This window comes from Staurois parvus, unplaced genomic scaffold, assembly GCF_062004578.1.
Source record: "Staurois parvus isolate SC_StPar_1 unplaced genomic scaffold, SC_StPar_1.0 ptg002140l, whole genome shotgun sequence".
Lineage (NCBI taxonomy): Eukaryota > Metazoa > Chordata > Amphibia > Anura > Ranidae > Staurois > Staurois parvus.
The window spans coordinates 6080016-6106618 of NW_028319936.1; the positions used below are offsets into that span (position 1 = coordinate 6080016).

The 26603-nt window shown below is 42.4% G+C and overlaps 1 protein-coding gene across 2 annotated transcripts in view; it reads right to left on the bottom strand.

Moving 5' to 3' along the window:
• The window catches only part of LOC149432482 (amine oxidase [flavin-containing] B-like), a 110221-nt gene extending 98302 nt beyond the window's left edge, over positions 1-11919 (bottom strand). Inside the window, exon 1 of one of the 2 annotated variants that reach the window (XM_089665159.1) lies at positions 11690-11919. In XM_089665159.1, coding sequence (XP_089521285.1) covers positions 11690-11735 — 46 coding nt within the window. In that variant the 5' untranslated portion in view covers positions 11736-11919. The remainder of the gene's footprint in view (positions 1-11689) is intronic. The other variant, XM_089665158.1, reaches the window with a different exon arrangement.
• Between the last annotated feature and the right edge of the window lie 14684 nt (positions 11920-26603).

The following is a 26603-nucleotide window of genomic DNA, read 5'->3' on the forward strand; positions in this document are numbered from 1 at the left end:
AACAAAACTGAGGTTTATAACATCTTTAGAATGTTAAAAACCATCATAAGTCTTTAGGGAGCAGCAAAAAATGACAAAAGTCCATCCAGTTCAACCATTAAAAAAAAAATTATAATCCTATACCCACAGTTGATCCAGAGGAAGGCAAAAAAAACCCAGCAAAACATGATCCAATTTGCACCTGCTGGGAAAAAAATTCCTTCCTGATCCCCCGAGAGGCAATCGAATATTCCCTGGATCAGCTTTACCTATAAATGTTAGTATCCAGTTATATTCTGTGTAATCCAGTTATAGACTATGTAAATCCTTTATAAATGTTAAAAGCTTATGGTAAACCTTTAACATAAGACACCATAATAAAAATAAAAGTATTTGAAATAAAAAAGACCAATGTTTTCTAGTGCAAGTGTATACCTGACAGGAAAAAAAAATGTTTGCTTGTTTATTTCCTTTACAGAAACCAACTTATAATTAGGCAGTTAGGATTATTGCCAAACACTATCCATTCCAATATCAAGTGGTGAGCTGGAAGCAAAGCTTTTATCGAATGTTTTACATACGTGGGAAGGATGCTAACACAGCTTTCTCAGGGCATGAAAAAATCCAAGCATGCCTCTCTTTGAACTGTGCTGTCCTTTTATAGTTCATATAGAAACAAAACATTGTATTTCACAGTTGAGAAAATTATCTTGAATACATACAGCATATAGCACTTCAGTATACCAACTGACACAAAGAAGTGATCTGCCCCTTCTGTTTTCTAGATCTGATAATAACCAATCCACACACAGAAAACAGTGGAGTGAATATCTTATCATATCTATATATATATATATATATATATATATATATATATATATATATATACACCGTATTTTTCGCTCCATAAGAAGCACCTGACCATACGACGCACCTAGGTTTTAGAGGAGGAAAACAATAAAAATAATGTTCTGAACCAATGGACTGCAGACATAGTACAGGAAATGGCCAGAGACTGCAGACATACTACAGGAGATGACCAGAGACTGCGGACATAGTACAGGAGATGACCAGAGACTGCAGACATGCTACAGGAGATGACCAGCCACTGCATACATAGTAAAGGGGATGACAAAACACTGCAGACCTTTGGGGAGTAGAGGAGGGGGTACCCAAATTTGACAGGTAGGCGCCCCCACTTCCACAGAGTTGTCCTCCCTCCCCATCATCTGGGACACATGACAGGACCCAGAAGACTGCCGGACCATTCACAAAGTACAGCGCTTCTCAAGCATGCGCAGTGGGTACCTTGATGTGATGCTGCAAGCTGTCACAGCCAGGTACCCATACTAAAGATGCCGGCCCCAGGAGAGAAGACGATGAGAACAGCACTGGACCGAGGAACAGGTAGGACTGAGGAGCACAGAAGAGCCGAGCGGCCGGCCCAGTATTCTAACATGGCAGAGGTGGAAATTCTGTGCTGGCCACTCCATATTTGCTCCATAAGACGCACAGACATTTTCCCCAATTTTTTGGGAGGAAAAAGTACGTCTTATGGAGTGAAAAATACAGTATATTATGTACACACTATATTGCCAAAAGTATTGGGACACCCCTCCAAATCATTGGATTCAGGTGTTTCAATCACCTCCATGGCCACAGGTGTATAAAATCAAGCACCTAGGCATGCAGACTGCTTCTACAAACATTTGTGAAAGAATGGGTCTCTCTCAGGAGCTCAGTGAATTCAGGCTTGATACCATGATAGGTTGCCACCTGTGTAATTAGTCCATCCGTGAAATTTTCTTGCTACTAAATACAACTGTTAGCTGTATTATAACAAAGTGGAAGCAACTGGGAACAACAGCAAATCAGCCACGAAATGGTAGGCCACGTAAAATGACAGAGCAGGGTATGCGCATGCTGAAGCACACAGAGGTCACCACCTGTCTGCAGAGTCAATAGCTAAAGACCTCCAAACTTCGTGTGGCCTTCAGTTTAGCACAGTGTGTAGAGAACGTCATGGAATGGGTTTCCATGGCTGAACAGATGCATTCAAGCACCAAGCACTTACATCACCAAGTACAACGCAAAGCATCAGATGCAGTGGTGTAAAGCATGGACTCTAGAGCAGTGGAGACATATGCTCTGGCGGTTGCCAGGAGAACAGTATTTGCATGACTGCATTGTGCCAAGTTTGGTGGATTATGAGGGGGGATTATGGTGTTTGGCTTAGTTCCAGTGAAGGGAACTCTTAAGGCATCAGCATACCAAGACATTTTGGCTAATTTCATGCTCCAAACTTTGTGGGAACAGTTTGGGGACGGCCCCTTCCTGTTCCAACATGACTGCGCACCAGTTCACAAAGCAAGGTCCATAAAGACGTGGATGAGCTAGTTTGGGGTGGAGGAACTTGACTGGTCTGCACCTCAATCTGATAAAACACCTTTGGGATGAATTAGAGCAGAGACTGTGAGCCAGGCCTTCTGACATCAGTGCCTGACCTCACAAATGCGCTTCTGGAAAAATGGTCAAATATTCCCATAGACACACTCCGAAAACTTGTGGACAGCCTTCCCAGAAGAATTGAAGCTGTTGTAGCTGCAAAGGGTTGACCAACTCAAGATTGAACCCTATGGAACCCTCCAACCGTCATACCTCAGCTTTGTAAGCAGGAGGTACACAGAGCCAATAACAAAGAGGGGCAGGATATGCATCTCTCAATGAACTTCAAGAAAACGTACAGTAAAGCACAAACATTTTATTATCTGCATCACCAATTGAGGGACATAGGTATTCAGGAGTTCTTAAACTGTCAGGATATCCAAAAGAAGTCCAAATGAGGAGTGTGCAGGAGTCACTAAATGGTCCAAGAGGTGTGAAGACAATTCTGCAAAAGAGTATCTGAAGCCTAGCATAGTTAACCCTTAACTTCAGGAGAAGGAGGTTCGAAAGACATAGTAGGTCAGGAGAAAGGACCAGTCAGTCAATAGTATGAGACCTAAGCTAAACACCCCTAAGCCTTGACTTCAGGGAAAGGGAGGTCCATGATAAGGAAAGATATTACCTGAATAAACAAACAACCAAGCTCCTGAAAAGCAGGCATAGATGTATTTGGATAGAGGGGAATGACTCTAAGCTGGAAAAAAAAAATCAAGGGTACTAACCTTGAACCCTCCTGAAGGTGAGGATGTACTGTAACCCAAACTGGTGTTGTTAGGGATCCGGGTATGACCAGAAATGTGTGGACTGACACAGGGAAGTAGCAGGCTTCAGGAACACAGGCGTAGTCAGGGCTGGAGAGGTGGAATGGTCAGGCAGGCCGTAAGGTACTGCCAGGCACCGCCCGGCGGGATCTCTAGCGACCCACAGACCAGGATTCCCCAGGGCGCGGAGTTTAAGCCCCAGTCTGCCTTTTCACCAGAGCCCCTGATTGTGGGGATGGACTTGGCGCAGGACTGAGACCAGGTCACGGCCCCTGAGTGCACCCAACTGTGGTAGAGAGGTCTGCCGAGGGTATGTACCGGGGGAAAGCCTGATGTGAAGGGGCTGGCAGGTTTGGACAGTAGTGACTGGATCCGTGCAAGATGGATGGATCGTCTGGGTAGCGTCAGGCGTAGTCAGGCAGGCCAGGTCAGCAACGTGCGGGCAGTGAGGTACCGGAGGAGCAGGCAGAGAATAGTCAGGGTCACAAGCCGGGTTCAGTAACTCACGGGCAGCGTGGTACAGAGGATCAGGCAGAAGGATGGTCAGGCAAGCCAGGGGTTCAACAGGAGACGGTCAGCAGAGGGCAGGGTCAGCAACTAGGCAGATAAGCAGGAACAGAGGATACCAGGTACAGGGGCTCATGGGAAACATACACCCAGGCCCTGATCACAGGCCTGGTCCTACTTAAATACACCTCCTGCAATCAGCTTCAGCTGATGGCTGACTGCAGGAGTGAGCTTCTGGTTGCTGAGAGCACCCGCTGGTCAGCCCTGGTACTGCAGCCCACACGGCAGGTGAGTCCCACCACCAGTACTGAGTCCATTCCTGACAGGTGTATAAGAACACCAGTACCAAAATGATGATCAGGACTCCTTACAACATTCATATATGTTTTAGGAGTGTGATAGCCACACTGCAAAACTGCCTAACCCTTACTAACTACTGAATATGATTCTAGGAATCATTCAACCTACATCTGTATGAATCATGATCCTTCACTGAGGAACAAGGAGAAGGCGTACTAGTACTAGGAAGTTTTTCTTGATAGATAATAGAGGAAGAAATTAAGGAGACTTCCTCAGACGACTGCAGCTTGGCTACAGAAAGTAAACCTATCCACCATTGATCAGATTCTACAATGGCCTCCAGACTTACACTATCCCCCTTAGGGGGAATCTGTTGTAGGGTCCCCATTTGTCCTGTCTGCTGACCATTCAGGGGAGTACAGGACCCTGAAGTGACACTTCCTTCCAAGGAGGAAAAGAGGGGCACACAAGAGCTGAACTCTCACTCTACAATGAAAATACCTTGACTCTCGGAAAGGTAGTGCTGTCAGAAATTACTAATTTAATGCTGTTCAACATAGTTGAGTAAATCACCCAATCTATCGTAAGGTGAATTCTCAAACCTTTTTCAGAGGGTAAAGCCCTGCAGTATTTAGATGATGTCTAGCAGAGGTCAGGTTAGAAGGCCAATGCACATAGAGATTCTTTGATGACTTGGGAACTGTCTGTTCTAGAGAATCAAACTCAATTGCCAGGTAAGGAGATACACCCACTCGGGAAGGGGAGGGGCATGCTCCCAGAATGACTGGACAGGACCGTCTCCTATCCAGCCAGAGGACACCAAATAGTGTCTGGGACGTGCTCCAAAAAGACCATCTTGATGTCTTGCCCAAATGTCATACTCTCTAACCCAGAGGGAGAGGTTTAAAATAACTGAGAGACCACACAAAAAGGGGAGACGATGCTAAATGGGGATTCAACAACAATAGCACAAACTCTAAAGGGGTAGATGGGGAAAAAGTCTGCCACACCTAAGGAAAAAGAAGAAGGTCCACAGGGAGAGGACTTTCTTAGGGAGGGCCTGAGCTGAACAGCTCCATTCAAAAGGAACCACAGGGTTACTAGCACTAAATAGCTGGCGATTCAAATCTAGTTGAGATTTACAGATAATAGGATCCTCTGTATTGCAAGAACTTCAGCATTTCTAGAACTTCGAGAATCCAGGAAACTATCTTCAGAGAATGTCTCCTGAGTGTTCCACAAGGGATTTCCAGGAAAAGCACTAGGGTGTACATAAAGACCAATACCTTGAGTGGACTTTGGAACAGTTGAAGGACACAGAAGAGTCAGGCCCTTCTGCAAGCCAAAGGGACTGATCTTTGTTGACCTTTTAGATCAAGAGCTCCCTCAGGAGAGGCATAGGACTGAAGAGATTTAGGCATCACAAAGGGTGCAACCACATGTAAAGGAAAAGGATTCCCCCCAGTGGGGAGAAGTGTGAGTTTGAGTGGGATACGATTTCCAAGGATAGGCTGCTACTAGTGTAGGAATGTGGGAAACCAGGATGTGGGGAGCCCAAACAAACATGAGAAGATGCACAGTTGGGGAACAGTAATACCTGAAGGGTGAAGAGGAACAGCTGAATGAAGGGGCTTGACTTAAGGGGCTAGAAGGAGGCTACAGATGGAGACCTGAGAGTCCAAATGCTGAGGAGAAAAGCTACAAAAATACCTAGCAAGATAAATAAATAGCTAAAGCACAGAGCTCCAGACATTAGATCCAAACATTCTGTAACATAAGGGTTTGTCCTTCTGATGGAGAGGTCCTCTTTAATAGATTGATCTCATTGTGACACTATTTGACAAATCAAGGTCAATGCCAACACAGAACACAGGGTCAATCTGCTGTAGCTTGCAGGTGTAGGAGCTTTAAAAGACCCTAGGCCAGCCCTCACTCACCCCCCGATCTCACCCCAGCCTCACCCAACTCCCTAACTCCAACCCCCACCTCCCAAACCACCCCTCTACCTACTCTTCCTAGGTGATAGGTATCGGTAATTGGTATCGGTGAGTACTTTAAAAATGTATCTGTACTCATACTTGGTCTTCAAACAGTAGTATTGGTGCATCCCTAGTTTTATTTGATTTTGATAGGGCCTTTATCTTAGGTTAATCGGGGGGGGGGACCCCACACACATATAGGGGCCCCGGGATCCTGAGGAGCCCAGGCCCCAACCGACGAGTTGTCGACCCATCAGGCACCTGGCCAGTATAGGGTAACCATGAGAGGCTCCTTGGTATGAAGCCAATGCCACAGCAAGTTCTGGCCAGGGGCGGACTGACCATTTGGAAACTCGGGCACTGCCCGAGGGCCCGGGATCAGTAGGGGGCCCCATGAGACGCCCCTGGTACCTTTTTCATAGGCTTTTTTGATTTTGGGTAAGGACACATGGGCCCCATGATCCCCTATTGCCTGGGGGCCCCATGAGTTGTCAGTCTGCCCCTGGTTCTGGCACTGTGCTCTTCTCAGTGTGGTATCCTCAATCCAGTGAGGATTCTTGCCAGCTGCCCCAGCATGTGCTCTCTGCGTTCAGTTCTCTGGCTCTCTTTCTCCACTACCTCGATGATCGCTTGATGAACTCATAATGCAGCCATCACTTATCACTCTGTGCAAGAACTGCATAATGTGAGGAAAATAGCCCTAGAGCCACTCCACCTCTCAGCTCCGCCCCCTCAACTCTGGCTCTCACACTTTTCTGCTTGCAGTGACTTCCGAGTCGTGACGGTAAGGCAACTTAGAGGTCTTAAAGAGGGCAAGGGACACTGATATAAGTGAGAGATTCTAAAGAAGTGAGGTTTCTAAAGAAGTTTTCTGGAGGTTTCTAAAGAAGTGAGGGCACTGATATAAAGGGACTGTGAGCTAACGGGGGTCTCTACTGGGGGATGCTGACTGCTAATCTAATGGTTGGTGATCAACCATTAAATCAGCAGTCAACAGTACTGCCCTTATAGACCCCCCACTAGATCGTCTCTTTATATTAGCACCAGGGAAAGACTGACCATTTGGGGGTGGAGCTGGGAGAGCTGAAGTGGCAGCAGTTGCTAAGCGACAGTGGCCCAGTTACTAATGACAGTCTGGACTTTGCCACCGCCTGCCGACCCTCCCAGGAGGGTGAAATAGTATAATCTCCCCCACCTGTAATGCTGATTATCAATCATGAGTGAGCTGAGCTGGATTGGGCTGACTCTGCTGGATTGGGCTGTCTCATTGTTGAGTATGACAGGCTTTATATTTTTTGGCCAAAAATATAATTCCTTACTGTTAAACCTTGAAAGCACTGATGACTTGGAATACATTTTCATATATTAGGTTGTAAGAGTGGTAAAATAAAAGTGGTTGCACTGAAGAACTTGGTGGGACGGTCAGTGGGCAGATTCAGTGGGATGGACAGTGGGTGGGCCCTGGGGAATGTTGGTGGTCAGGCCCAGGGGGAGCCAGGCCTAAAGCTGTGTAAGGGGCCTCAAAATGTGAGATGTTGCCTTGGCTTTCCTTAAAAAGCTTCAGGGGGTATTATGTTTTATTTTTGGAGGGGAATATATTTTAATTATTTGTTGTTAGGACCTTTATTTTAGGTCAAAATATTTTTTTGCAGCAAGCCCTACTTAAAACATTTTGCTGTGGTTTAAGGGCTATTATTAGTTTTTTATATTTATTTTGGGGATATATTGGTTTATATTGTACTGTATGTCTATCTTCATCCAGCCTTCCTACTGGGTTTGTTTACATGGCCAGGCCACAGTGACGCCGCTCATGCGCATGGGAGTCACTATCATGGTACTGCACTCCCTGCATTCAGGGTACATTGAGTGTACCCTGAATGCAGAGAACACTGTGCTTATGCAGTGATGTTAATGGCTGGAACCACTGAATGTGAATATCTCCCAAAATAAAGATATTCATGGTACCTACAAGTAAGAATTAATATAAGCTTACTCGTAGGTACTGTTGTCTTAAAATAATGAAGCTTCATATCAAGCATGGAGATCCAGCCCTTCTCCGGATGACCAGGGTGTATTTATGTACTATTCCCGCAGCAACCAATAGTCCTTTTCCAGAGAGATGCATTTATTCGGCTAAAGATATTTGCTACAGATGACAGAAATCCAGCTGAATATTTGTAAAGATTACAATGAACAACAGCTCTCAAAGTCCCATTCAAGATACTTCATATCAAGCATAGAGATACTACACCATCCAGCATATGTCCAATCTATAATATGCAACTAGGTAGCTTTAATGCAACCTGTATTCTATCCCACATATCCTGACCATTTTCCCCATTCAGTACAATGGCAAGCAGTCTGATTGGCCACTTTTAGTAGCATGTTTGATCTTATGTGTCTAGACCTAGAAACTTCCTCTGACTCTCCATATATTTACCCAAAAACAGGTTAACCCAACACAACAAAGGGAAGGTAATTACTTCCTGCATACATTAACATAGTAAAGTGTCCTTTTGGTGTGTAAAGTGGTCTTATCACTGGCCTGTCAGTATGTGTTTCAATGTCTTCAATATATATATTACACACAATATACTACAGATACAAGTTAAAAATGAGAGTTTACTATCACTTTAGTACTACCATGTATAGTTAGTTTATAAAGCACCTATAATAATTTAACAGTTGTCACTTGCCATTGTAAGCAGTGATTTCACAGACAGCAGCACACCTCCTCAGTTACAACCTTGACCATTGTGCAGAAGGGAAAGTTTTGGATAGTTTCCAGAATGCTTCATGCAGGTGTACCATAGGTCATTATTGCTACAAGCCTCCAATGAATCTGTCAACATTTCACTGGCTGAATCTTAGTACAGCTATCATTGGGAAGGTGGAGATTATTATTGTCATCTCAATGAATTCCACCAAAAGCAGGGATGGAATTTCAAAACAGTTAAATAGTTAGCTTACCAACCACCCATCCTAGCTATCTTTTTGAATTCAATACTATGGGGTGGATTTACTAAAAGCAAATAGACTGTACACTTTGCAAGTGCAATTGCACTCTTTTTTTCTTAGTAAATGTATTGCGGTGAAGCTTCACTCTGTAAAGAATGCCCAATCAGGTGCAAGGAAAATGTAAAAAAAAATTGAGCCAATCAGGCGAGGGAGGGGGTGGACCCGAGCTGCGGCTCTGTGTGTGTATTGACAAACAGAGCCGCAGCTCAGGAGCATGCCTGCTCGGGTGCCCCCTTAGCAAGCTGCTTGCTATGGGAGCACCAAACAAGAGGGAGGGGCCAGGAGCGCTGTCGGGGGACCCAAAAAGAGGAGGATCCGGACTGCTCTGTGCAAAATCATTATACACAGCAGGTAAGTATGACATGTTTGTTATTTATAAAACAAAAAAAATAAGATTTAGGATCAATGGAGAACCACCTGCGCTACCCTGAATACACTATTATTCTAGGAATGGGTTGCCGCTGACACCTGGCTATACACCTGGATAGAATGGGATCAAAATTATAACAAAATTGGTGCTGCGCTCCCACACATATTAATAATTAAATAAAAAATGAGGTTTCAATTCCACCCCTATTGAACCCTCCTGTGTGTAATTATCCCAAACTCAATTCTTCGTATTATTATACAAGTTTATACAGTGATGTTTGATAAACCATATGAAATAAAATATAAATGTGCAAAACGCATAAAAACACAATACATAAACCCACAAACATGTATTAAACCACACGTGATAAAACACTTGACATAAATAAATGCCCAAAGGTGCAGTGGAAATAGACTGACAAATGGCACTATTGTGCCTATAGAAACAAACAATATGACAGTCAGGATAAATTAACCCTGACTATCAGACAAACTACAAGGACTATAACAAATCCGTCAACATAAATGTGCGACCACCACTCAACAAGTGCCCACATGTACCAAAGTATAATTGCCGTGCTCTCGTCCCTAAACTTGGGACTATACTGCTATATAAACAGCAGGAAGAAAACAAAAAAAAAAAAAAAATAATTAAATACTGTGATAATGAATCTGACGTGGAGGATTGAGTGGTTGGCTGTGCTTAATAGCAAAAAAAAAATGGTTTGACCCAGTGTGGTCGCTTCATGAAGGTGAGGGGGCAATCTTACCGGTGAAGGATTACACTTTTTGTTTACCTGCCAGATTTATATTGATCGCTGGAGGTTTCTATATATCCAGCCATATTGAAGATTACACACATGGACGATTTGTTTATTAATAATTTGTGGCACGTGTTTTTGTGGACTTTGTTATAAATTTAAGTTATGTGTTTATCATAGAATGTCACTGGATTTTCATTTGTGGATTCACTCAATGGCATCACCTGCCTGGAGTTTGCATGTTCTCCCTGTGCCTGCATGGGTGTCCTCTGGGTACTCCGGTTTCCTCCCACACTCCAAAGATATGCTGGTAGTTTAATTGGATCCTGTCTAAATTGGCCCTAATATGTGTATGTATGAATGTAAGTTAGAGACCTTAGATTGTACACCCCTTGAGGGTTAGGGACTGATGTGAATGTACAATATATATGTGAAGTGCTGCGTAAATGGACGGCGCTATATAAGTACCTGAAATAAATAAATATTTTATTAAATTATTTTATTTATTTTGTTTTATTTTTTTCTTCTTCCTGCTATTTATATAGCAGTATAGTCCCAAGTTTAGGGACAAGAGCACGACAATTATACTTTGGTACATCATTTATGTTGAAGGATTTGAGATTGTTTTATAGTGAGGTTAAATTTATCCCTGACCATCCTATTGTTTGTTTTATAGGCACAATAGTGCCATTTGTCAGTCTATTTCCACTGCACCTTTGGACATTTATTTATGCCAAGTGTTTTATCACGTGTGGTTTAACACATGTTTGTGACTTCATCCTGTTTAGGGACACAAGTGGGTTTATGTATTGTGTCTTTATGCGTTTTGCACATTTATATTTTATTTCATATGGTTTATCAAACATCACTGTATAAGTTTGTATAATAATATGAAGAATTGAGTTTGGGATAATTACACACAGGAGGATTCACTAGGGGTGGAATTGAAACCTCATTTTTTATTTAATTATATGGGGAGTGCAGCACCAATTTTGTTAAGATTTTAGTATCACTTTCAGGTCTCTTTTTATGGTTGTATAATAAATACATCTACTTTTCAATTCAGTTTCAGCAGTCAAAATTTTACTGAAACCTCAAGAGTTTCTCCATCAAAAGGGAAAAAGAAATCCTCCTTTATCCTGTAAAGAATGTCATGAGTTTACAGGGAGCTAACGGGCCAGATTAGACATCCTGACCTCTGGGGTTTTGGAACTTTCACCCAATTTGTGCTGCCAATAGTTACACTTCCGATATACTGTTATAACTATAAATGGATAGAAAACAATGTTGTACACCCTTTCTATTCCTAGCACAAAGTGCAATACTTAAAATGTACATAAATGGAAATGGGCTTTGCTGTATTCTTCAGCACTAGACACACCCACCTTTCCCAAATGCTCCATAAAATCAGCATTATCCTTCATCTAAACATTCTATCTTATACATATTCACAGTGGATATGTAGAAGTACTTTTAGTATGCATGTCATTTTACTAATTTTGTCATTTTCAGTGAATACCTAGCTATTCCACATTGTCTCTAACAAAGCACACATTCTGCAATAACAGACCTGAAATGCCTCCACCAATGACGATCACATCATAAGCGTCCCTCATTGTTCTGTTTTCCTCTTCCCAGGACTCCTGGTTAGCATGCAAGAGTGTCTTTTCCAGGCTGAGACTGTCAGAGGTGAGTGATATCCTCTTTATTGTTCTAGCACAGCCAGCAATTGCTTATAACAGAAGGAACTGAGTGTGATAGGATTGGCTGCTGGAGGAGTGGGTGTAATGAGAAAGCCTGGAATTGGAAGCTGTCCTATATAAATAGCACGGAGTATATTTTATCTCCTCTAGTGCAACATTTCTTCTGTAAATGCTTAGTTTGCTCAAACCGGTTATATATTACATAACATTTTATCCAATGAGCCCTCCTGGAAATTCTTGTAAATAATTAACTTTTATTAGTGTTTATTTTTTCTACTTTTTTTTTTTTCGATTGCACAACACATTGCAGTTGAACTTTATTCTTGCAAAAGAATGTTAATTCAGCTGTATAGTTGGTTGTTTGATCTAAAGTTTGGATATTGTACAATTTAGAAATGAGAAATAAATGGATTGGTGAAATAAACTTTCTGATCTATGGCCTTTGCATTAAAAAGAGGTTCACAGCACTGCGACTTCAGGTGCGACATTTACAAATCACACCTGAAGTCACATCTAATGTATTTCTTTGGCACCTAAAGCGGTAGTAAACTGCATCTAGAAAAATAAAATCTCCTACAAGGTAAAGGCAAAACAATGAAGCCCTCCAGCGGTGCACTGTCACCGCTGAAGAGGCTTCCATCTTCCCCCAGTCTTCCTTCTGGGTTCGCGAGCTCCGGCCATGTTTCTGGCTAAGCCGCGATTATGTCACCGCTGCAGAGGCTTCCATCTTCCCCCAATCTTCCTTCCGGGTTCGCGAGCTCCGGCCACGTTTCTGGCTGAGCCGCGATGATGTCACCGCTGCAGAGGCTTCCATCTTCCCCCAGTCTTCCTTCCGGGTTCGCGAGCTCCGGCCACGTTTCTGGCTGAGCCGCGATGATGTCACCGCTGCAGAGGCTTCCATCTTCCCCCAGTCTTCTTTCCGGGTTCGCGAGCTCCGGCCATGTTTCTGGCTGAGCCGCGATGATGTCACAACTGCAGAGGCTTCCATCTTCCCCCAGTCTTCCTTCCGGGTTCGTGAGCTCCGGCCATGTTTCTGGCTGAGCCGCGATGATGTCACCGCTGCAGAGGCTTCCATCTTCCCCCAGTCTTCTTTCCGGGTTCGCGAGCTCCGGCCATGTTTCTGGCTGAGCCGCGATGATGTCACAACTGCAGAGGCTTCCATCTTTCCCCAGTCTTCCTTCCGGGTTTGCGAGCTCCGGCCATGTTTCTGGCTGAGCCGCGATGATGTCACCGCTGCAGAGGCTTCCATCTTCCCCCAGTCTTCCTTTCGAGTTCGCGAGCTCCGGTAATATTTCTGGCTGAGCCGCGATGATGTCACCGCTGCAGAGGCTTCCATCTTCACCCAGTCTTCCTTCCGGGTTTGCGAGCTCCGGCCATGTTTCTGGCTGAGCCGCGATGATGTCACCACTGCAGAGGCTTCCATCTTCACCCAGTCTTCCTTCCAGGTTCGTGAGCTCCGGCCATGTTTCTGGCTGAGCCGTGATGATGTCACTCCTGTGCCTGCGCACAGGAGTCTCGGGATATGGCACAGTGCTCTGAGGGAATGGCAAGGGTATGCCATTCCTTCAGAGTGCTGTAAGAAAAACCCGAATATCTCCTAAACAGCACACGTTTAGGAGATATTCTTTTTGCCTACAGGTAAGCTTTATTATAAGCTTACCTGTAGGTAAAAAGTAACAAAGTGGCTTTACTACCACTTTAATAGGTGCAGGGGCGGACTGACCATTCGAGCACTCGGGCACTGGCCGAGGGCCCGGGGTCAGTAGGGGGCCCCATGAAATGCCCCTGGCACCTTTTTTTTATACGCGTTTTGGGTGTGCTTTGAGTGTGGGCGAGGACACAGGGGCCCCATGATCCCCTATTGTCCGGGGGCCCCATGGGTTGTCAGTCCGCCCCTGAATAGGTGTGATTTCAAGAGACGATGATTTGAAAAATAGTTCCTGCATTACTGTTTCACCACTTCAGTGCAATTTAACTGTCAGAGAGCATAAGGTAAATTGCACTGAAATCACACCTGTCTACTGTTTATCAGCGTTACTTTGAAGTCGCACTTTAACCACTTGACCTCTGGAATTTTACCCTCTTCATGGCCAGGCCATTTTTTGCTATACAGTACTGCGTTACTTTATCCCCTTAAAGCCGTTCCTCCTTGCACTTTAAAAGGTTTCTGATGCCGGGATGCAGAGCAGGATTTATGAACCTGTGACTGCCGTGATTAGCTGTCACATGATCGGAAAGATCCCAATTGATACCTTTCCGTTCTGCGCCGCTAACTGCACAGGACTATTTGTACATTTGGGTACACAAATATGCGGTCTCTGTACGTTAAGGCTCACCTGCCAAGAGGCCAGATATTTACATACTCTTGGCACAAAGGGGTTAAATGACAATTGCATGGTCATTGTACACAAATTAAATTTATATCATTTTATCACACAAATAGAGCTTTCTTTTGGTGCTATTTGATCATCACTGGGTTTTTTGACTTTTGCGCTATAAACGGGAAAAAAATGAAAATTTTGATAAAAAACAATATTTAACAATAACCAGGATGCCTTTCCTTGTCCATATGGGAGGTGAGATGGAATGGAAGCAGAAACCGCTGTCACCCACCAAAGCCATGGGCGGAATACAGGGCCCAGGATATGAAGCCACCTTCATATGGAAGCTGAAACAGGAATGGGTTTCAAAGCAACCTTGCTTATTCTTAAGCCCCTAGAGGCTTTGAAACACGTTCCTGTTCCAGCTCCATCATTCTCCAGCATAAGGTGGTTTCATATCCTCCCACGGCCTTGGCTTTCCAATGACAGCAGTTCCTGCTTCCATTCCATCTCCGCTCCCTTGTCAGTGGCCAAGGAAAGGCATCCTGGTTGTCTATTCGATCTCTGTCCCAGAGGCTACCTAACTGTTATGCTCAGCTCCTATTTAAGTGTGCAAGTGCTTTTTTACACTTTCCATTAAAAGCACACTTTGCATGCTACACTATGGTTGTTGCATTTCCTCTCCCCCTCCCCTCTTTTTGTCTTCTACAGCCACACAGCACACCAATGCGAGAATGAAGCAGCACTTCCAGAGTTAGTTTAGCAGTGTGTTGTATAGCACTCTGGGCTACCCATGTTATCTAGCTTACATACTGTAAGCTTTATCTGTCAATTTGTTTCATATAGTATCATATGGTTTTATATTGTTTCACATTGTTTTACATTGCTTCACACTGTGAACTTACATCTAGCTCATCAGGGCACCAATTTGTGACCAATGCATTTATGTATGTGTGTATACTGTATACACTGCTCAAAAAAATTAAAGGAACACTTTGAAAACACATCAGATCTCAATGGAGAAAAATATCATGCTGGATATCTATACTGATATGGACTGGGCAATGTGTTAGGAACCTAAGTATGCCCCATCATTTGATGGAAATGAAAATGGTCAACTTACAGAGGACTGAAATCAAAGACATCCTGATAATCAAAGTGAAAAAATGATGCAGCAGGCTAGTCCATTTTGCTGAAATTTCATTGCAGCAACTCAGAATGGTACTCAGTAGTTTGTATGCCCCCACGTCCTTGTATACACGCCTGACAACATCGGGGCATGCTACTAATGAGATGACAGATGGTGTCCTGGGATATTTCCTCCTAGATCTGGACCAGGGCATCACTGAGCTCCTGGACAGTCTGAGGTGCAACCTGGTGGCGTCAGATGGACCGAAACATGACATCCCAGAGATGTTCTATTGGATTTAGGTCAGGCGAGCATGGGGGCCATTCAATTGTATCAATTTCTTCATCCTCCAGGAACTGCATACATACTGTCACCACATGAGGCCGGGCACCAGGAGGAAAAAAGGACCCTCTGAACCAGCGTAGGGTCTGACAATGGGTCCAAGGATACCTACTGGCAGTCAGGGTGCCATTGTCTAGCCTGTAGAGGTCTGTGCATCCCTCCATGGATATGCCTCCCCAGACCATCACTTACCCACCAACAAAACGGTCATGCTGAACGATGTTACAGGCAGCATAACATATCACGGCTTCTCCAGACCCTTACACATCTGTCACGTACTCAGCATACTCAGGGTGAACCTGCTCTCATCTGTGAAAAACACAGAGCGCCAGTCCATCAGGCCACCCTCATGAAGTCTGTTTCTGATTGTTTGGTCAGAGACATTCACACCAGTGGTCTGCTGGAGGTCATTTTGTTCGGCTCTGGCAGTGCTCATCCTGTTCCTCCTTGCACAATGGAGCAGATGCTGGCCTTGCTGATGGGTTAAGGACCTTCTATGGCCTTTTCCAGCTCTCTTAGAGTAACTACTTGTCTCCTTGAATCTCCTCCATGCTCTTGAGACTGTGCTGGGAAACACAGCAAACCTTCTGGCAATGGCACATATTGATGTGCCATCCTGGAGGAGTTGGACTGCCTGTGCAACCTCTGTAGGGTCCAGGTATTGCATCATGGTACCAGTAGTGACACTGACCCTAGCCAAATGCAAAACTAGTTAAAAACAGTCAGAAAAGATGAGAAGGAAAAAATGTCAGTGCCCTCCACCTTCAAAACCATTCCTGTTTTGGGGGTTGTCTCATTGTTGCCCATCTAGTGCACCTGTTGTTAATTTCATTAACACAAAAGAAGCTGAAACTGATTGACAACCCCCTCTGCTACCTAACTGACCAGATCAATATCTTAGCAGTTGAATTGATGCTAAACTCTGATTAAAAAGTATTCCTTTAATTTTTTTGAGCAGTGTGTGTGTATATATATATATATATATATATATATATATATATATATACACACACACACACTATATTGCCAAAAGTATTGGGACACCCCTCCAAATCATTGGATTCAGGTGTTCCAATCACCTCCATGGCCACAGATGTCTAAAATCAAGCACCTAGGCATGCAGACTGCTTCTACAAACATTTGTGAAAAAATGGATCGCTCTCAGGACCTCAGTGAATTCAAGCGTGGTACCGTGATAGGTTGCCACCTGTGTAATAAGTCCATCTATGAAATGTCCTTGCTACTAAATATTCCACGGTCAAATGTTAGTGGTATTATAACAAAGTGGAAGCGACTGGGAACAACAGCAACCCAGCCACAAAGTGGTAGGCCACATAAAATGACAGAGCGGGGTCAGCGCATGCTGAAGCACACACTGCGCAAAAGTTGCCAACTGTCTGCAGAGTCAATAGATAAAGACCTCCAAACTTCATGTGGCTTTCAGATTAGCACAACAACAGTGCATAGAGAGCTCTATGGAATGGGTTTCCATGGCCGAGCAGCTGCATCCAAGCCTTACATCACCAAGTACAATGCAAAGTGTCTGATGCAATGGTGTAAAACACGCCGCCACTGGACTCTAGAGCAGTGGAGACATGTTCTCTGGAGTGACAAATCACACTTCTCTGTCTGGCAATCCAATGGACATGTCTGTGTTTGGTGGCTGCCAGGAGAACTGTACTTGCCTGACTGCATTGTGCCAAGTGTAAAGTTTAGTGGAGGGGGGATCATGGTGTGGGGTTGTTTTTCAGGGGTTGGGCTTGGCTCCCAACTTTGTGGGAACAGTTTGGGGATGGCCCTTTCCTGTTCCCACATGACTGCACACCAGTGCATAAAGCAAGGTCCATAAAGACATGGATGAGCGAGTTTGAGGAAGAGGAATTTGACTGGCCTGTACAGAGTTCTGAACTCAACCTGATGTATATGTATAAATATATGTATGTGTGCGTGTGCGCGCTCTGGTCGGTCTTTGCATTAGACCACTGGCGGTGGTTTTATTCCAAGGGGTTGATGCACTGATTAATTTAGGTGTTCACACCTTTAATAGATCTTTTTTTTTTCCTAATTTATGTGGAAGCACATTTAGGTGCGTGCAGCAGCTTATTTTATATTTATTGTCATCCTTGTGGCAGCACATGACGTTTTTCTTTCTTTGAAACTGTGCATTTATTGTTTTTTTGCATCGGAACCTGCAATGCTTTGCAACCATGTGTGAACCAACATCAAGGCATCGCTTGTGACAATTAAGCACACTGGAAAAGCCAACAACCCCACACAAGCTACAAATGTCTGGTGCACCTATCAAGAACTGTCTAGCGTGCTGGAGAATTTGGTGATTTACTTTTGTTCATCTTGCATTACCGAAAGACCAAATTAGTTACCACTGTGGTCATCAAAGGTTCCCAAAAATCAGCAGAGTATGGACAGATCCAAGTATTGACAACTAAGCTCTTCTAGAAGACCTATATATGCATTTGAAATCTTTCCTTTTCCTCCTAATTTTACCCAGGAATTTACTAAATGGTGTAATTAAGATGAAGAGAAGAATACAAACTTTGCAGTTCTTTTGTCAAGGTCCTTAAGTACAACTCAAGTATGGAGAGTAGGTTTTACTCCTTATCTATAATGATAAGATTCACACTTACAACTATTCAAACACTTAACCAAAGTTCTTTACAATCACTGTTAGCAATTTAGAGCCCTCTTCTCCATACAATAAACATGCAGTTCAAAGTACTTTGGGAACAATGAGGCACAAACACCTAGATGTGTGAGGCAGAATTCAACTTCTTTAATATTGATCAGGCCTTAAATAATTAATGATAACACAGCATACAGTTGCAAGAAAAACCATGGCAACTGTATTTCAGGCGGTTTCCATAAAGCACCAATCAGAATACAGAAAAAATATTTCAGAAAACTACTCTATGGCTAGTCATAACAAAAGAAGTGTGTGCATAGATAACAGCATTTCAATCCCAAGGGAACATCTTGTATGAAAAATAAACCAGTTAGTAGGCACAAAGCTAAAGCTAGTTAACTATTAACCCTTTCAATCACTGTTCACAATTTTTACTAGCGATTCCCCTGACCTGGGGATTAGACATATGCGGTTCGTTTTGTTCCAAAACAAAATTCGAATTCAATTTTCTTTGGAGTTTGGATGTATCCGAATTTCCGAATTACAAAAATAATTAATTTACAGTTGCAAGAAAAAGTATGTGAACCCCTTGGGATTACGTGGAGTTTTGCATGAATTGGGCATAAAATGTGCTCCGAACGTCATCTAAGTCACAACAATAGAAGAACACAGTCTGCTGAACATAATACTACACAAACTTTAGATGTTGCCATGGTTTAATTGCACATAACATGTAAACATTCACAGTGCAGAAAGGAAAAAGTATGTGAGGCCCTAGCTTAATGACTTCTCCCAGAGCTAATTGGAGCCAGGAGTGAGCCAACCTTGACTCCAATCAGTGTGATGATATTGGATGTGTTGCTGACAGCTGTCCTGCCCTTAAAAAACACACACCTGTTTTGGATTTACTGATTTCAAGAAGCACTGTCTGATGTGAACCATGCCTCGCAGAAAAGAGCTCTCAGAAGACCTACGATCAAGAATTGTTGACTTGCATGAAGCTGGAAAGGGTTACAAAAGTATCTCCAAAAGCCTCGATGTTCATGTGTCCACGGTAAGACAGACTGTCTACAAATGGAGAAAGTTTAGCACTGTTGCTACTCTCCCTAGGCGTGGTCGTCCTGTAAAAATGACTGCAAGAGCACAGCACGGAATGCTGCATGAGGTAAAGAAAAATCCCAGAGTGTCAGCTAAAGACCTACAGAAATCTCTGGCACATGCTAACATTTTTGTTAACACATCTACAATAAGGAAAACATTAAACAAGAATGGAGTACATGGGAGGACACCACGGAAGAAGCCATTGCTGTCCAAAAAAGAATATTGCAGCACGTTTGAAGTTTGCAAAAGAGCACCTGGATGTTCCACAGCACTAGCGGCAAAATATACTGTGGACAGATGAAACCAAGATTGAGTTGTTTGAGAAGAACACACAACACTATGTGTGGAGAAAAAAAGGCACAGCACACCAACATCAAAACCTCATCCCCACTCTAAAACATGGCGGAGGGAGCATCATGGTTTGGGGCTGCTTTGCTGCCTCAGGGCCTGGACGGATTTTTGTCATTGATGGGAAAATGAATTCCAGAGTTTATCAAGACATTTTGCAGGAAAACGTACGACCATCTGTCTGCCAACTGAAGCTCCGCAGAGGATGGGTGATGCAACAGGACAATGACCCAAAGCATACAAGTAATTCAACAAAACAATGGCTGCAACAGCACAGAATAAGCCTTCTGGAGTGGCCCAGTCAGAGTTCTGACCTCAACCCGATTGAAATGCTGTGGCATGACCTTAAGAGAGCGATTCACACCAGACATCCCAAGAATATTGCTACACTGAAACAGTTTTGTGAAGAGGAGTGGGCCAAAATTACTCCAGATCCTTGTGCAGGTCTGATCTGCAACTACAGGAGACATTTGGTTGAGGTTATTGCTGCCAAAGGAGGGTCAACCAGTTATTAAATCCAAAGGTTCACATACTTTGTCCTCCCTGCACTGTGAATGTTTACATGTTATGTGCAATTAAACATGGTAATATCTAATGTTTGTGTAGTATTATGTTCAGCAGACTGTGTTCTTCTATTGTTGTGACTTAGATGACGTTCAGAGCACATTTTATGCCCAATTCATGCAAAACTCCAAGTAATCCCAAGGGGTTCACATACTTTTTCTTGCAACTGTAAATGAATCCGAAATAACGAAACAAAATGTTGTCCAAAATAACGAATTATCTGAATTCAAATCAAATTCTAAACTTTTTGAAATTAATTAGAAAAGAAATTGAATTTGAAAATAAATTTGAAATGTAAACATATTACTAACTGTAGCTGATTTCCTTCAAAGACTGTGTGTATTAGTATTAGAATATACCTCTCTTCCAAAATTCACAATTTGAAAATAATACAATAGAATGAAACAGAAAAGAATAGAATAGAAAATAAAAGCATAGAATAGAAAACATAGAATAGAAAGAAGTAGAGTAGAATAGAATTTGAATGAAATTCAAATTTCAATTAGAATAGAATAAAATAGAATATAACCATCTTCCAAAATTCGAATTTCGAAAAAAGAATAGGATAAAATAGAATAGAATAGACAATAGAATAGAAAAGAATAGAGTAGAATAGAAAATGTAATAGAAAAAGAATTGAATAGAATAAAATAGAATATAGCCACCTTCTGAAATGAATTTGGATCAATTCGATATTTTCGATTCAAATAATTTTAATCTATTGGAAATTAGAATAGAATAAAAAAAAGAGAGAATACAGCCATCTTTTCAAATTCAAATTTTGAAAAGAATAGAATAGAATAAAACAAAGCAGAATAAAAAATAGAGTAGAATAGAATAGAATATTAAAGAACAGAATAGAAAATAAAGGAATAGAATAAAATAGAAAAAATAGAGTGGAATAGAAAGAATGTAGGATTGATTTGATATTTTCTATTCTAATTCAATTTGAATACTTTGAATACTTTGGAAATCTTTGAATCTGGTTGAAAACTAATAAATTAAATGAAACTAAACAAATGTTGTTGAGAATCTTAAGCTCACATTGTTTGTAGCCATGCTCCTCCTGCAAGAGGTAGTGGCTGCTTTTTTTGTCTGTATACTTTAAAGGGCTTGATTTGCTAAAGGTAAATAGGCTGTGCACTTTGCAAAGTGCAGTTGCACTCTGCAAGAGCAGTTGCTCCAGAGCTTAGTAAATGAGCAGAAGCTGTGCAGACTTCCATCATCCAATCACATGTAAGCAAAAATGCAGTTTTTTTTCTCCTGCATGTGATTGGGTATTCTTTGCAAAGTGAAGCTGCACCTCATTTACTATGGGGGATGTCACTAATGGACCTTTATTCACATGGACTCTACCCTTTCTAGGTATGCCGGGGCAGCACATAACCTGGTTAGGATTTGGGACAATGACTGTCATAACAGTGTACCTGTTATAGGTGGAATTGCCTCTAACCATAACCGCAGAAGAGATGCCGTTGGCACTCCCTATGCCGCATTCTGCCCCCCCTAGAAACAGGAGCGGAACTGCACTAAAGAGGTCCCCAACCTGTACAGAGGTATGGAAGTTCAAGAGTTAAAGTCAAGTGCGCGTTTGGAACTTGCACTATGTGTATGGCAGAGTTCTATGCTGCTGCCAGGATCGGTAGTGGTGAAACGTTGGACAGGTGGCTGTGGCGAACATTCGGTATGGCACGCCCACTTGCAAGCTACAGTTTGAAGATGTACATTTACACAGATGCTTGACAGTAGCTAGAGGACAGTTGTTGTGCAAGTGTGCATTGTGTACATTCATCTCTAAGGCTAGGTTCACACCTATGCAGGTTGCGTTTGAGCCGTTTGTGCATTGCGTTTTGCACCTGCATTTTTGCTGCTTTTTATGTTTTTTTGCTGGGTTTTTTAAATTTTTTTACATTTTGCTTTTTGCTAGGCAGATTTAAAACGCAAAACGCATAACAAAAGCAGCAAAAACATAGCAAAAACACAATACATGCTTTTCTGCAGCATTTTCATTGAATTCTATGGAACCAAAAATGCAAGTTCAAAACAGTCCCTGACCCTTTCCAAAAAACGCATCGAGTGAAAACACGCAGATGTGAACATGTCCCATGCTTAGGTGTGAACCTAGTGTAAGGCCTTTTTCACACCAGCGTTCCATATGTCCATTTTTCATCTGTCCGTTTACGGATGAAAACGGAAATCCATGTATTTCTATGGACTAGCAAATGTAAGCGGATTATCATTCATTTACGTCCGTTAATGCCTGTATCCATTAACATCCATTTTTTTGAATGAAAGAAAACCCTATTTTTCTTCAGTGAAAAAAAAAAAAGGAACGGATGAAAAATGGATGTAAACAGACAAAGATGGATGTAAACGGACAAAAAAAGGGACAAAAAACGCATGAAAAATGAATGTAAGCGTATGAAAAATGGATGTAAACTGGATGAAAGAAGGATGGAAACTGAATGTAAACTGGATGAAAAATGGATGTAAAATTATGAAAAATGGATGTAAAATTATGAAAAATGGATGTAAACTGATGAAAAAGATGCATGTAAACTGATGAAAAAGGGATTTAAACTGATGTTTTTTCTTTGAAGAAATGTAATTGTACTGATGAAAAAACGGAACGCCTGTGTGAAAGGACCCTAACAGTAGAGGCCCGCCTAAGGTCGAGTATTCCCGGATAGTAACCTCAGTCTTGTCCCAGGGCAATGGTGAAAGCGGCACAGAGTAAAGGAACCCCATGTGTGTTTAGTGGAGTGACCCTGTCTCAGGTGCCTAGCATAGCCCAGAAAAACCCACCCCAGGGAGTAGTCCTCTTATGTGACACAGACTTGGTTCCCAACGAGTTAATTGGGAAGCATGAAGTAAGGTCCACTTTCACCCGCTTATACCCCCCCCCCCCCGCAACATGCATAACAGCTGTGCCATTTGAAAAAGCTGGATAGTCTTTCAGCAATGGCCAGTGGTAGTATTTGTGGAGAAGGTAATGATCGCATAGAGGGATTCACACCTCTGAACAATGGAACTTGCAGGCTTCCAAACATAAAATGCTTGGCAATGCAGGCATTTGTAAGCCGTGTACCAGGGTGGGCTCCCCAGGATACAGTGAAGTCACGAACGATGAAAGCAACCCCAAAACCAGCTTTTGCCACAACAGAATTCTACTTAGATGTGGCAAATAAACACAACCACAAATGCTGGAAACATACAATAAATTTACATACACCCAGCCCAAAGGCTGAGACCCTTGTGCTGCACAGCACGGCGCTTTCTGATGGATGAAGGTAGAAAGTGAAGTAATTTACCTACTGGCGGGTACAACTAAGCTGCCACACCTTACCTGTTATTACCCTAAAAGAGCAGGAATCAGTGTATGGGTGTATGGTACGGGCTAGCCTGTGGTGGAGCACAACAGCTTACAATCTTACACAAATCTACAGTATTCCCTCTCCCATAACTGGTCCTGTAGCACGTGCCTGAGTATTCCTTCTGAGCAAAACGCCAGTCTGGCTTGAGTTTGTAGGATTTTATCAGCTCTCTAATGTGAAATGTCACTTTAAGTTGTGGAGTCCTTCCAATAATAAGTAACAACACTTGTGGCCTGACACAAACAGAGACCCTAACTAACTAACTATAGGACTGGACTCAGTCTCAAGGCGCCAACACTGAAATGAGGTGCGTGCACAATCTTACCGACCTGGGTCCTTTTTTGCATCTGCTGGTGACTCTGAACAGAACAAATGTCTCTCCAACAAGCATGCGGTCTTGCCGTATATGTTGCTTAGTTCCTCTGCTGTCATCAGCCTTCCTGGCAGCAATCTCATCAGCATTCCTGGCAGCAATCTCATCAGCATTCCTGGCAGCAATCTCTGGTTACTGAGGGAGGCTTTCACACCTGGATGTCATCAGATTCTCAGCTCACACGGCCCCTTATTCACCATGCTCCAAAACATGGCTTTTCTCTCTCCTTCCTGTTCTCTCCAGCTCTGTGTGCAAAACCCCACCTCTTCATGAATATACAAATATCTATGCAGTCTGAGGCTGTGTTAGAAAAACAGTGATATCTTGTGGCTAAACCACAGAATGTCAGTCAAAACATTAATTTACTTCCACACAAACAGTGTTCAAACAATGAGAGCTGTTTCCCCATCACACATTATTTGATTGGCACAAGATCAGTGCCCTGGCAAGATGGCATGTAAACATCACTACACGTGCAAACAAACCTTGGTCAATACTATTGCAATAGTGGCAACTCTCATTCTTTCCTCTGTTAACCGCTTCCCGACTGCCCTATAGCAGAAATACTGCTACAGGGCGGCACGGGTGCACAAAATCATGTATATATACATGATTTTGCATTTCGCGGCCGCAGCCGTCAATCACCAGGTCCCAGCTGGTGATTACTCGCCAGCGCCCAGTAATTACCAAGGATCTCCAATGGGGAGGAGAACTGGTTTGTTTACTAACATTTCTTTCCCTGTTAGCTCGGGCACACTGCTTTGGATGGCTGTGCACAGCACAACCATCCACAGCAGTGTGCTTACAGAGAAGAACCACAGTAAAACACACCCAGCACACAGTTAACCCTTTGATCGCTCCTCATATTAACCCCTTCCTGCCCAGTGCCATTAGTAGAGCATCAGTATTTTATTTTTTAAGCACTGATCACTGTATTGGTGTCACTGGGGACGTCAGTGACACCAAGACAGTTCCCCCCATGTCAAAATGTCTGCCGCAGTCCCGCTGTAAGTCGCTGATTGCCGCCATTACTAGTAAATATTTTTTTTAAAAAGTCCAGTATCTATACCGCCATTTTTAAATGCTATAACTTTCACGTAAACCAATTAATTTATACGTATTGGGGTTGTTTTAGCAAAGACATTTTGGCCTAAATTTATGATGAAATTTGATTTTACATTTTTTTACTGGGCATATTTAATAGCAAAAAGTCAAAAATATTGTTTTTTTCACAAAAAATAAAAAACTCACAGGCGATCAAATACCACCAAAGAAAGCTCTATTCCTGGGAAAAAAAAGGATGTAAACTTTATTTGAGTGCAGCATTGCCTGACTGCGCAATTGTCAGTTAAAGTAAGGCAGCGCCGTAACGCAAAAAATGGCCTGGTCAGGAAGGGTGGAAATCCTCAGGAGGGCAAGTGGTTAAGTAACAAACATGTGCATTAATTATTACATGTTGCATATACTCAGGTTAATCCATGTCCATTTGCTTATTGTTCAGAAAAAGACTGGTATTGTGTCTTTGATGATGATGATGATGATGCAATTATCATCATTACTGATTACATCATTGGCTGATAGCTGTCTATACAATGCTAGAATTTCAGGTGTTATTGTTCTCATGGTAAAAGTCTGCAAATCCCAATACACTCTGCAAAAGGAGTGAATTAAAAGCTGGCCCCTTTAATTACATCCTTGCAGGACAGTGTGCTAAAAACCTTTTATTATAATACTTGGCAGACGAGCTGGCAGAGTAGATAGCTTTTAATACACACCTTTATTTCACATCGAATTCACAAATTTCTGTGGAGAAAAAATATATGACATTTTATTATTGCAAATTGAGCAACTGTTGTTTTAAGCAATGAACATTGTTTTTTTTACTCTTAATGTTTATTGCACATGTGAGTTTTACATTGAAAAATAGCTTTTCAAAATGTTAACCACTTGCCCTCCTGAGGATTTACCCCCCTTAATGACCAGGCCTCTTTTTGCTACTCGGCGCTGCACTAATTCAACTGATAATTGCGCGGTCATGCAATGCTGCACCCAAACTAAATTTACGTCCTTTTTTTCACACAAATAGAGCTTTCTTTCGGTGGTATTTGATCATCTGTGCGCTTTTTATTTTTCACGCTATAAACGCTGCACTAATTCAACTGATAATTGCGCGGTCATGCAATGCTGCACCCAAACTAAATTTATGTCCTTTTTTTTCACACAAATAGAGCTTTCTTTCGGTGGTATTTGATCATCTGTGCGCTTTTTATTTTTCACGCTATAAACAAAAAAAGGCCCAAAATTTTGAAGAAAAACAATATTTTTTACTTTCAGCTATAAAAAATATATAGTAATCTCAAAGTTGGTTATAAATTTAGGCCAAAATGTATTCTGCTACATGTTTTTGGTAAAAAAAATCCCAATAAGTGTATATTGATTGCTTTGTGTGGAAGTCATAGCGTCTACAAACTATGGTATAAATACTGCAATTTACGCCATTTTTCTGCTATACAGAGCTGCACTAGTTTAATGGACAATTGCGTGGTCATGCAATACGGTACATAAATGAAATTTACATCTTTTTTTTC